General features: G+C 42.1%; 1 protein-coding gene across 1 annotated transcript in view; it reads right to left on the reverse strand.

The window, feature by feature from the left end:
• SH2D4B (SH2 domain containing 4B) overlaps positions 1-10,891 on the reverse strand; it is a 354,238-nt gene extending 343,347 nt beyond the window's left edge. Inside the window, exon 1 of the mRNA XM_044299574.1 lies at positions 10,448-10,891. Within this exon, the coding sequence (XP_044155509.1) occupies positions 10,448-10,631 (184 nt within the window). The 5' untranslated portion in view covers positions 10,632-10,891. The remainder of the gene's footprint in view (positions 1-10,447) is intronic.
• Between the last annotated feature and the right edge of the window lie 2,603 nt (positions 10,892-13,494).

The raw sequence follows: 13,494 nt of genomic DNA on the forward strand, positions 1-13,494 counted from the left end.
ACGACCATGTTTAATTGAATTTCCTCATGCCAGCCCACACACATATCTGCCGCCACCCAGAACAAAGAATGGTCCCTGTCTTATGTAAAAACAGCGGCATAAAAGGCCTTTTCTGTCCAGTGAATGCCTAATGTTTGGGGCCTCAGAGGAATTCAACACATGTGACGACCACGTGTTATCGAATTTCAACTATTATCATTTTGGGTTTTTCAAGAGGGGGGGGATTCCTTTAGCCATGTTTTTAATCCAATTTTATATTTTTATTTAATTTAAACATATGTATTTGCACTGAGCTGCAGTAAAATTGATATCCAATGACTGCCTAATATACCTCCAGCCACATAATCACTTGTTCTTTTCTGTAAGGTGAATGAATATTTTTTGGGGCCTCTAATCTAACTGGCCAACAGTAAATTTATTATACGGGCCTGTACTCCCATGATTGAAAATAAAATGTTTATAGGCAGGGCACATTTTTGACAGTTTCACTTTAAGATGCATAAATATGGCCCCTAATTAAAATACATATTTTTGTGGGAATTTTTGCCATTGATCCCCCTCTGGTATGTCACTGTCCATGTTGTGGGAATATTTGTGCACTCCTAGTAAGTATTTGGTGCCTGCAAATAAGACCTGAAGATTTTTCTGATTCGCCTACGATTAAATTGAATGGGGCCCACTGCAAACTTGGGGTTCGCGAACATTCAATCACGTTCGTGCGATCTCGTTCGTGAATCCTCCCGGACGATGTGCGTCCATCACTAGTAAAAACTTTAGTGCCTTATTTCAGTACAAAATGAAAAATATATACATATTTCACTTCTGCAGTTATATGTGGTGAAAGCGTTTAGTGTTCTATTTCAGTACAAAAAGGAAAAAAAAAAATATGCATCTAACTGTTGCATTTATTTGTGGTGAAAGAGTTTAGTGGTCTATTTCAGTAAAAAAGGAAAAATATATTCTCAGTTCACTTCTGCAGTTACCGTATTTTTCGCCCCATAAGACGCACTTTGTCTTCCCCCAAAACAGGGGAGAAATGCCCCTGCGTCTTATGGGGCGAATGCTTGCCGTTTTACATCGCTGGCAGTGATGTAGGAGCGAGCGGGGACTCGGGGAGGGACTGGGAGGAGGATCTGGGGGCTGGCAATAGCGGCGGGGTGGTGCAGTCAGTGTAGTATCCCCGCCCCGCCGCTCCGGTATACTAAAATAAGAGGTCATATCCAAGTAATACTTATTAAACATGCCCCCTCAGTCCTATTACTACCTTACATCCTAATCGCATCTGTAGAATTCAGGCCGGGCGGGCAGCAGCGTAACTCTTGTCATGTGCCTGCGCCGCCTACTTTATGAATGAAGCAGGCGGCACAGGCAAGTGACGTCAGTGAGAGACGCGCCGGCCGCCCGGCCTGCCTGCCTGAATTCTACAGAAGCGATTAGGATGTAAGGGTGATGGGCGCTATCTTTGGATGGCACAGTTATGGTGGGCTGGGGGGGTCTGTGGATGGCACTGTTATGGGCTGGGGGGGTCTGTGGATGGCACTGTTATAACAGTGCCACCCACAGATCCCCCCAGCCCATAATAGTGCCATCCACAGATCCCCCCTGTAACAGTGCCAGCCACAGATCCCCCCCTGTAACAGTGCCAGCCACAGATCTCCCTGAAACAGTGCAAGCCACAGATGCCCCCCATAACAGTGTCTGTCATCCACAGATGCCCCCATAACAGTGTCCGTCATCCACAGATGCCCCCATAACAGTGTCCGTCATCTACAGATGCCCCCATAACAGTGTCCGTCATCCACAGATGCCCCCCATAAAAGTGTCCGTCATCCACAGATCCCCCCATAACAGTGTCTGTCATCCACAGATCCCCCCCATAACAGTGTCTGTCATCCACAGATCCCCCCATAACAGTGTCAGTCATCCACAGATCCCCAGTAATGGTGCCATCCACAGACCACCATTAGTTCCAAACCCACCAAACACACAGCACACCTTTTAGTTAAAAATATTTTTTTTCTTATTTTCCTCCCCAAAAACCTAGGTGCGTCTTATGGGCCGGTGCGTCTTATAGTGCGAAAAATACGATATATGTGTTGAAAGCATTTATTGCCCTATTTCAGCACAAAAAGAAAAACATTTTAGTCGCTTTTAGCGGTGTTTTAATTTGCTTTTAATTTATTTAGTTCAGTAAAAAATATGTCAGACAGAGAAGTGCCAGGCCATGCATAGAGGAGTGGCAGAGTCATAAATGTTTCTGGTGCAGGCAGAGGTTGCAGCAGAGTAAGGGGGCATGGCAGCAGGAGTTGCAACAAGAGGCCGGAGCTCCCGGTGTTGTCTAGCGGTCATGTCTTTACCAGCAACCCAGCGGTTCTTGATTGGTTAACTCGGTCATCCACCTCATCCCAAGTGACATCAGACACCCCCAGCCAACAGTCAGTGGTTTCTTCAGACACAACCCTTAGTTGGAATGGCCCGGGAGCAGGCCCTGTGCCCTCACCAGTCCTTAACCTGCCTCTGTCCTTTTCTGTTCTCTCAGCCAGAGAAGTATTATATGCTGTGGGCTTGGCTCCACTTTTCAGCGAGGACGAACTAGAGGACATTCAGCAGCTACTGGCCAGCCAAGATGTGGAGGAGACATCCGCCGATTCCTCTGCTAGGTGGTCAAGTGGATGAGGAAAGTGGCGTGGGAGCTGGTGTTGTCAGCGGTCAGGCCCCTGGACCAGAGACCATTGAGAAGGACATCAGTCGAGGACTATCTCCATAGTCTGTAAGAACCTATTGCTATTGGAACTCCCCTCCTCCTTATATTTCAAAAAGGAATGGGAAAGGGATCTTTACCTAAAGTTCACAGAAAAAGAAACGCAAACGATATTGTGTGTGCCTAGATTGTCATCTAGATGTGTGTCAATACAAGAGAACGCATACAAAGTTCTCACCAGGTGGTATTTAACCCCAGTGAGATTGAGCTTGATGTACGGCAACACTTCTGACAGATGTTGGAGATGCCTCGTAGGAAAAGGTTCCTTTCTACACATTTGGTGGTCATGCCCTCAAATTAAAACGTACTGGGAGAAGGTTTTTAATATAATTAGAGACATTCTAGTATTAAAAGAGGATCTACACCCTAACTGCCCCAAGATAGCCATCCTGTCCTTATTATCTCTTCCTTTAGCTAACTTTTAAAAATCTCTATTGAATATTCTTCGGGCAGCAGACAGACTGTTAATTACTTCTAACTGGAAGTCTTCTTCTAACTGTAGTCAGTTGTCCGCTGCCTATCTGCGCCATAGTCCATCCTCTCGCAGGTCGTCTGACCGGGGGGGCCCTCTGCGCACATTTTCCTGCCATGGCTGCTGGGGAGGGGTGGGGTGGGGTGGCAGGAGCAGTACCAGCTCCATCAGCAGCAGTTTAAGTCTACAGTCGCTGATGAGCATCTTTCTTCATTTGCATAGTGAAGAAACTACTCACCAGCAGCAGCAGGTAGACCGGGAGCAGGACCTGAACCAGCAGGTGGTGACATACTTGGACAGCACCCTGCCACCCCACATTGAAGATCCTCTGGTCTACTGGGCAGCCAAACTGGATTTGTGGCAGAGTTTGCCCTGGAAAATCTTTCCTGCCCATCCAGTAGTGTAACATCAGTGCGTTTTTTTAGTGCGGCTGGGGGCCATAGTTTCCCCAAGGAGAACTCGCCTGTCCACCCAAAATTTGGAGAGACGGACTGTGTCAAGATGAATCAGGTGTGGATCAGCCAGGATTTACAACCACCAATTCCTGATGCATCAGACTAGATCATCCATGGTTCCACACCAACACTTTGATAAAAGAGACCGGTTTCTTCTGGCTACCTGACTCAGCTATCACCCGTCTGATGCTAAGTGCTCCTTCATTCACCCTTCTTCAGCGGGTACTGGAATTGCCACCCACTGCCCCACTCTGTCACCGGGTCACTTTGTGGTCTCCTGATGCTGCTGCTGCCATCTCTACACTATGTCACCTTGCCACTCGGTGGTAGCCTCCTGATGCTGCTGCTGCTACTGCCATCTCCACACTATGTCACCTTGCCACTTTGTGGTATCCTGATGCTGCTGCCATCTCCACACTAGGTCACCTTGGCACTCTGTGGTATCCTGATGCTGCTGCTGCCATATCCACACTATGTCACCTTGCCACTTTCGTGGTATCCTAATGCTGCTGCTGCTATATACACATTATGTCACCTTGCCACTGTGTGGTATCCTGATGCTGCCATCTCCACACTATGTAACCTTGCCACTCTGTGGTGTCCTGATGCTGCTGCCATCTCCACACTATGTCACCTTGCCACTCTGTGGTATTTTGATGCTAATGCCATCTCCACACTATGTAACCTTGCCACTCGGTGGTATCCTGATTCTGCTTCCATCTCCACACTATGTCACCTTGGCACTCTGTGTTATTTTGATGCTGCTGCTGCCATCTCCACACTATGTCACTTTGCCACTCTGTGCTATCCTGATGTTGCTGCTGCCACCATCTCCACACTATGTCACCTTGCCAATCTGTGGTATCCTGTTTCTGCTGCTGCCATATCCACACTATTCAAACAAAACAATGGCTGATCTTAGGGAGACCAGCTACAGAAAACACTGTGGGGCCTCATTTAAGAGTCTCGACACAGCAATCCAAAGTGCAAAGCTCCCTGGGAAACAGTAATATGCAAAAATAGCTGTAGAGCCCCAGTTATGGGTCTTCAACACAGTGATAGCCAGATATCCCTCAAAGGAAGGAAAACTGAGCGAAGGGGTGTCCCGATTACAGAGATCACCAAATCCACCATAATAAGTGGCCCCTATGTCAAGATCCCGCTCCACACTGTGTCACCTTGCTGCTGTGTGTTATCTTCATGCTGTTGCTGCTGTCGCCACCTCCAGACTCTGTCATTGTGCCACTCTGTCATTGGGCCACTTCATGACTGGGCCACTATTTAGCATTTCGGCCTGGCTGACAACAAAGAAGACATGCAAAAATTCCATTCACATGTCAACTCTGTTTTAGATCCACTCTTGTTTTTTTTTTTTGGGCATTAGCAATACTGATGGATTATTGAGCAAATGCTGACCGAGTGAAGGCGTATGCTCCATAGACAGGATCCATTTTTTGTGGGTTATTGTTCTGATGGATCAAAAGGAAGGACAAATTAATCAGTGACGTCAACACAAACTTACTGCTGACACCCTCTCCACTCTGTCCGGGGGGCTCTACTTGTATATGCATTTAATAGAACAAGTTCTGTAGACATCTATGTGGAATCAGCTGGCGACGGTGTAAAAGGAGTGTGCTTCTTCTTGGCAATAACATCGACCTGTAAGGTTGAATTCAGACTTGAATTATTTGGTAAATTTTGGCCCCGTGACTGCCCTAATAAGTGAAGTGTGCAGTGATTCTAAGGGTGACGCCTGTCATCTGCATGTCATATGGACTCACAGTATTTTTTTAACTCCCAAGGCAGAATCCCTATGCATGTTACTACAAGACACAGTGTTCTACACCTCTATAAAGGCTCTTCACAGCCAGGAAATAGCCATTTTTTTAAATGTAATTCACAGCGAATATATTCAGGTGGAACTTTTTCCTGAAAAATTGGGCGAATCGGTAAATACAATTTTAGAAAAAGTTGTTCATCTCTACTTGTGATCTAAGGACCCTCGGGTGGCGCTGCATTAAAAACAGGAATTTTCTGTACTGAAAGTCATTGGAAGGGCTCAGTAATTATTGTCTGTGAAAAAAGTTCATCATGCAATCCACAAATGCAAATGCAAATTTTAGCTTGCAAAGAACACAATCCAGAAATGCCTCTGTCTACTCTAGGCCAAAGCTCATTTAAAATCTAATGAGTTAAAATAGAAAACTGTTCTGTGGTCCGATGAATCAAAATTAGAAATTCTTTGAACGCAAAAGGAGAGGAATTATCTAGCTTATCAGCTCAACATTTCATATCATCTCTACTGGTCAGGCTTGCCAATCGCCCAGAAATTTCTGGATAGTCTAGATGGCATTTTTCCCATGTCTGTAAAAAAAAATGTGTCTGTGATTTTTTGGGAGGCTGGTGTTATTTTACTAGATTATTTTGGTGATTATTATAATTTTACAGCTCACAGTAAATGGTGGTAATGAGTTCCAATCAGTATACTGAGCTACAGATTTGTATTACTTATAATCTTTATAATTCATTATGGTTTTTTAATTTGTCTGTAAAAAATATTGGCCGTCCATGATTTTGGGATAATTTGTCCATAAAAGAGTACAATTCTGGTGGGCAACCCCGCTACTGGTATGAGGTTACATTAGTGCCTATGGCGTGGGCACCTTACACATCTGGAAAGACATTATCAATGTTGAACAGTATACAGAGGATTTAGAACAACATATGCTCCCATCAAGGCATGTCCTTTCAATAAGGCAATGCTAAACCACATAGTGCATGTATTACAACAGCATGGCTTCACAGAAGAAGAGCCCGGGTGCTGAATAGTAGACAAGGCCCTGTCCAAACAATTTTAAGATGTGTTTCTGAAATAAAATTCTAGATGATTTTATTTCTATTTTTTTCCATGAAATTGTTAAATCTCTCATTTTCTGATATGTGTCCCAACTTTTTTTGAATTTTGAGTTGCATATGCTGTCCAGATTCATGGGATAACAAATTGGTACCTAGCAATTAGGAAATATTAAGAACGAATGAAAAAACTTGAGGAGAGTAAGACCTAGTGCCTAATAACACAAATAATTAACAATAATTAAAGTAAAGGATTACTATATATACCCCACCATTATGTTTGATGTCTCTGGATGTAACATACTAAAAATAAGACTGAATGAATACATGAGTTTTGCTACTGCCAAATAAGCTATATGAGTTAACATATGTGAAACAATGACATCATAAACTCAAGTGAAATTTAAGAGAATGTGAGTGAGATGACTAGAAGCAAAAAAGTTATGTCTTTGGACAAGTGCTCGCATTTTACTGCAATAATGCATTTGTCAGCACACCGGGGCATAGCTACAGGGGGTGCAGAGGTAGCAGTTGCTACCGGGCCCAGGAACCTGAGGGGCCCAAAGACCCTTGTGCCGCATAAGAAAACACCAGTATTATAGAAAGTGCATGCAGGTCAATTACACCACTGACTGTAGGGAAGGAGTTAGGTCAACAATTTGGCTAGGGGTGGGGCGTCTCAATTTTTGCCTCAGGCAGCATGAAGGCTATGTGCCTCCCTGCCCCTCGCCACAAAGTACTGAGGAAAGGGGGTCCCAAGCTGAACTGTTGCACCAGGGCCCATGAGCCCTTAGCTACGCCTCTGTCAGCACATACTATGAGCAGTGCACTACATGGCTATTTGTGAAACATAGAAGGTAATTTCAATGCATAAGAAATGTGGGATATGGTTAGGTTTGAACGAATCGAGCTTCGGATCATAGATCCAAAGTTGATTAGTTAAAAAACCTAGTTTGTAATGCTGTTTCCATACAGCTTTAAAATGTTTGGGCTGTATGTAGCAAAACTTTGTCTCATCTTCGAAGTTGCGTGAGACATCTGTGAATGACTTTGGTCTTATCTGCGCATTTAAAAACATTTTAAAACTAGGAATCTGATGTCAGCTTTGGTACTGGCTAGTACCTCAGTACCAAAGCCGACTTTTAATTGCTACACGGAACCCATACTTTTTAATGCAGCGTTGCAAACAAAGTTTGTCAGCAAATTGACTTCAGATCTATGATCCGTTGCTTGATTCGCTCAAGCCTAGATAGGGTTAAGCACTGCCAACTTTTAGCAATATTTATCAATATAAGCCTTTAGAGACCAAATCTTAGCATATTATATACTGAGAGGGGAAAACAGCATGCAAACCCCAATTACTAGCACCTTATACTGTGAAACCTCTATGACATGACCCCCTAAATCTGCACTGAAAAGTGGTCTTCTAAAAATTGAATAATCAAATTATTTTGGTCCAGTGTGGTGTATCAGTGGGCCTGTTTAACCTAGAAAAATAGTTCACTGCTGTGTAAAGGGTATATTGTTTGGCCCCACCACACTTGTGTTTACTTTGGAAGACTGTAAAGTGTACTGAGAAAGACTCAGATGACTACTACCATCATTGCTATTGCCTATACACAGCTATTGGGAAAAGCCTAATCTGTGATATACTTCAAAACTGTGCCTTTTTCTGCTAAACTATATGTAATGCAACGCCTATCGTCTAAATAGTAGAGACTTAATTGTAGACTCATGTAGACTTAAACTGCTACTGTAACCAAATGGTCTTTGTCATGGACACCATCCATTATTTGCCAGCACTCCAGCTAGTCACCTACTTTCCTGTCTTACACTCTTCTAATCACCCATTATTAAGTGCACCCCAACCACCAGCAGCCAAGCTACCCCAAGGGTCCAGGGTGTGCCTCATGGAAAAAAGTGTTTGCCCTCCTCTCACTGCACAGCCCTGGGAATGCTAGAGTGAGGAGTAATAGCTTCCATGGGTACTATCATCACCATAACCCACTGCTGTCATGACTCCCATCCTCTCCAACCCCAGTAGGATGATGTCCCCCCCCCTGCATTCCACTGCTTCATTACTTTCTAGACAGAAGAATATTTTTATCCTGCTCTATGATGTCATTTCCATTTGTTTTTTGTTTCTTTTCCCCTTTTTTTAGGGGGACAACATGTTGTCATGGCAGCTAGTTTGCCATGTTTGTATGACTATTAAGCTGTACCACAGGAATAGCCTAATAGTCTGTAATGCATTGTATATGAAATTATAAATGCTAAGCAAACGAGTTTTAAAAAATGGAAAAATACGATGGAACCCCTCCCCCCCAAAATAAATAAATAGATGTTAATCAGTAAGTCCCATTTACCCCAAAATAGAAAGTACTGAATTTTTCACCCCATAAGACACATTTTTCCCCCATTATGGAAGCGCTCATTACTACCGGAGGACCAGGAAGCAGCGAAGGCTCTGTACTCAACACATCCTGGTCCTCGGCTGTCAGCTGTGCAGTGGCTACGTACAGCGTGAGGGTGCTCGGTGACTTCACGCTGCTCGTCGCTTCACAGCACAGCCGATGGAGGAGGAAGACAGAATGCGGGCCATGAGGAGCTGCAGCATCCAGGAGCAGGGGAGGTAAGTGATTTATTTTATTAAACATGAGGCTGGGCGCTGATCTGAAAGAACATGAGGCTGGGGGCTGATCTGAGAGAATGGGGGCTAACATGACAGGCAATGGGGGCCAAAATGAGAGGCAATGGGGGATACAGAGGGCTGATATAAAGCAATCGGAGCTGCTGGGGGCCAAAATGAAAGGCAATGGGGGCTGCAGAGGGCTGATATAATGCAATGGGGTCTGCTGGGGGCCGATATGAGGTCTGATGTCTGATTGGGGGCCATTCACATGGGCTCTGAGCTGAGGTCTGATTGTGGGTCTGATCTGAGGTCTTGTTGGGGTCTTATTAACATTAAGGGTCTGATTGGGGCTGTTAGCTGAGGTCTGATCTGAGGTCTAATGAAAAAAATTTTTTTGTATTGTCCTCCACTAAAACCTAGGTGCGTCTTATGGTCCGCTACGTCTTATAGGGCGAAAAATACAGTATTTTCCACACAAAAAAAGCCAACCTAAGGCTACAACAATCAAAAACTATTTAGAAAAACCCCACAAAACTATTATCTTTGCATGAGATATTCTATTTTTGTGAAAAAGTTGTTAAAACACATAAAGCTATATATATTTTATAAGGCTGCAATAATGATCGGTTTAAAAATAAAATGCCGCACAGTAAATGTAATAAAAGTAAATTGCAAAATATGCCGGAATAGATTTACACTCCCAAAAAGTTAATAGAAATTAATCAATAAGATATTATGATGAGACATGATATCACACTCAAGTCTAGAATCATTACATCTATACAATTTGTCCTACAAAAACAAGCCCTCTTAAGGCTACATTTCTTCCATTTGAAAATAATTTCATTTATTTTAGTTTGTCAAAATTGCTTAGCTCAAAGAATATGGCAAGTATGTCCAATATACGGTGGTGCTGACAATTTTCATCTGGATAAAGGGGTGATCTCAAAGAGGTGATCTTTTGGAGATGTTTTGCTGTTTTTAGAAAACCATGTACTCATTTAAGAATCAAAATAATTGACCAATGAAAGTATTGATCACGGTAAATACTATTATCTACACAAGTTTGAAGCATTTATGTTAGGTGAGATCTACCATTTTAAGACTATTTAAGCTCAACCCATGCAAACTTAGTATTATTGACAAGCTTTACAACACGGAGTAGCTTTACAATATTGAGACAAGTAAAAATAAGATGACTCCATGTAGCCAATAAATATGCATAGTTCAGTTACTTAGTTTTAGTTTCATAGTCATTTTCTATTGGCACTTACTGTGTTTGAACTTGGCTTTGATTTTCATTTTGGATTCCTCCTTGTCTAGATTTCTGTCCCACTCAGCCCAGCGTCTGATTTGCTCTTCCCTCATCTTGTAGAAGAGAATTTGTTTCTGCTCCTCATTGAGCTCTGCAAGGAGGTCGGGATCAATGTACATGTCCCTTAGAATCTGTTGCAACATGTTGACTTTCGATCCTCTTTTTTGATGGATCAGACAAAATACTTAATTCTACCAAACTCCTTTCATTGCTTTGTAAAGGGACTATACAATATGTCTGGAATAAACATGGTCAGAACATAAAAGAGTTGCAAGAAGATAAAAGTTGCAGGAAACAACATACGGGTCAATAATCTTTAGGAGTGCCTACATGTAGCAAATGCGGAATAAATATGCACTCAACTTAACAGGAAAAGATATGTAAAGATGCAGCAGAGCAGCACACCGAGTATCACACCCTTTGCTATGGTTGATTTGCTCCTGGCTTTGAAGCAATGTGTGCTCAGGATAACAATGTTTTGAGTGATGTCATGGTTAAAAGTAACAGCTACACCAGCAATATCTATGTCAAGGCTGTTCGGCCTTTGAGAACTGATCTCTGGTGACAGACAGGAAAGCTTGGTTTTGTTCTGAGTGCCATTCGATTACAGCACAGGGCAGCTTGGGGCTAGGCACTAAGGTATAAGGTTTCACACTTTATTGATTAACCGTTGTAATGCCAAAAAACCTGTAGATTATTATGTGAGCTACCATGCATCAAAATCTATGTAATATAAATGATCTCATCTTAGATGTTACTGGTTACCTGGGAAATGTGATGCAACACATTTAATGGTAGTAAAAGCTTATCACTAGTGTTGAGTGCGAATATTCAAATATCAATTTTTTTTAGCGAATATCGGCACTTTGCGAATTCGCGAATATTTCGAATATAGTGCTATAAATTCGATATTTTGAATATTATTATTTTTTTTTGTTACATTTATTTCTTTCCCACTCCTCTAAAGTTGTTACCTTACCTGTCCTTAGGATTCCTGACTTCCTGGCTGCTCCAGTCAGTGCCCGTTGCTGCTTCTGCCGCCTTCCGTGCTCATGGAGCGTCCCAATCACCATGGGAACGTCTCCATACTAGAATGTACTGTCGGATTTGAGAATTACGTTGAAATCGCAATTCGATTAATTCAAGTTATAATAATCGAATTGCGATTTCAACTTGGACCTGGTTTACTGTGGTTGGCTTGGTAGAATTAGCGATAATGGCGAATATATTCATCATATTCCTCAAAACGAAGATAACAAAGTATTCTCCATCTTCGTTTTAGCTCCATATTCGTCAACTTCGCTAATTCTAGCAATCAAATAGGAAAGTTGACTATAGAGACAGCTGTTTTTAATTCACTATGCGATTATATTATTTTTTTCTTTTTTTTTAAATAGAATAATTATAATAATTATCAAGTATTATAATTCTATTTATTAAAAAAAGCAAAGTAATATAATCGCATATCGAATTAAACTTACCTGTCTCTATAGTCAACTTTCCTATTTTAAATGATTGCTAGAATTAGCGAAATTGACGAATAGGTAGCTAAAACGAAGATGGAGAATACTTTGTTATCTTAGTTTTGAGGAATATGACGAATACATTGAAATCGCAATTCGATTATTATAACTTGAATTAATCGAATTGCGATTTCAACTTGGACCTGGTTTACTGTGGTTGGCTTGGTAGAATTAGCGATAATGGCGAATATATTCATCATATTCCTCAAAACGAAGCTAACAAAGTATTCTCCATCTTCGTTTTAGCTCCATATTCGTCAACTTCGCTAATTCTAGCAATCAAATAGGAAAGTTGACTATAGAGACAGCTGTTTTTAATTCACTATGCGATTATATTATTTTTTTCTTTTTTTTTAAATAGAATAATTATAATAATTATCAAGTATTATAATTCTATTTATTAAAAAAAGCAAAGTAATATAATCGCATATCGAATTAAACTTACCTGTCTCTATAGTCAACTTTCCTATTTTAAATGATTGCTAGAATTAGCGAAATTGACGAATAGGTAGCTAAAACGAAGATGGAGAATACTTTGTTATCTTAGTTTTGAGGAATATGACGAATACATTGAAATCGCAATTCGATTATTATAACTTGAATTAATCGAATTGCGATTTCAACTTAGCACTGCTATATTCCAATATTAGGCTAGAATTAACGAATATGGAATATAGCAGTGCTAAGTTGAAATCGAAATGTGATTATTATAACTTGAATTAATCATATTGCGATTTCAACTTGGACCTGGTTTACTATGGTTGGCTTGGTAGAAGCACAGCAGCACACACTGGGAGGAAAATACCTGCCTCCACATACAATTCCCTTTACTGTGTCACAGTTATAAAGCCTTTTGTGGCGTGTATAAGTGGAAAAAAAAATATCGGCCTATTTGCCGTTCAGCGGTGCAGCTAAATGTTGTAAAGCCCTTTTTAGTGTGTATTAGTGGAAAAAAGGGCTTATTAGCCGCTGTGTGGTGAAGTGCAAAAACAGACTTTTTGGGGGTGTTTAATTTCCTTTTTATTTATTTATTTGATCTAACAGTATGTCAGACAGAGAAGTGCTAGGCCCTGCACAAGAGGAGAGTAACATGGGAGTTGGTGTTGCGAGTGGTTAGGCTCCTGGCCCAGAGACCCTTGAGAAGGACATCAGTGATGTGCAGACAGTACTTCGATGATGATGCATCAAGTCTCACTTGGGAGCCGGGTGTATTAGGGGCTTCATCATCATCAGGAGAAGAGGGTGGCAGCATGCCCATGAGGCAGCATCGGAGCCAGCGAGTTGCTAGCGTGGCCGGGAGTCAGCAGTGGGAGGTCGATAGCCAAACATGCCCGGGGTAGACCACCTGCTTCGCAGGAGCCTACCTGCCTGGAAAGTAGTGGTGCAGGGGTTCACTGAAGCAGCGGCAGTAGCAGTCTGTCAATGAGGAGTGTTGTGGTTAAAATCACCTACTCGGTCATGTGGCAGTTTTTTGTTAACCTGC

This window comes from Bufo gargarizans, chromosome 6 (genome assembly GCF_014858855.1).
Source record: "Bufo gargarizans isolate SCDJY-AF-19 chromosome 6, ASM1485885v1, whole genome shotgun sequence".
NCBI classification, from domain to species: domain Eukaryota; kingdom Metazoa; phylum Chordata; class Amphibia; order Anura; family Bufonidae; genus Bufo; species Bufo gargarizans.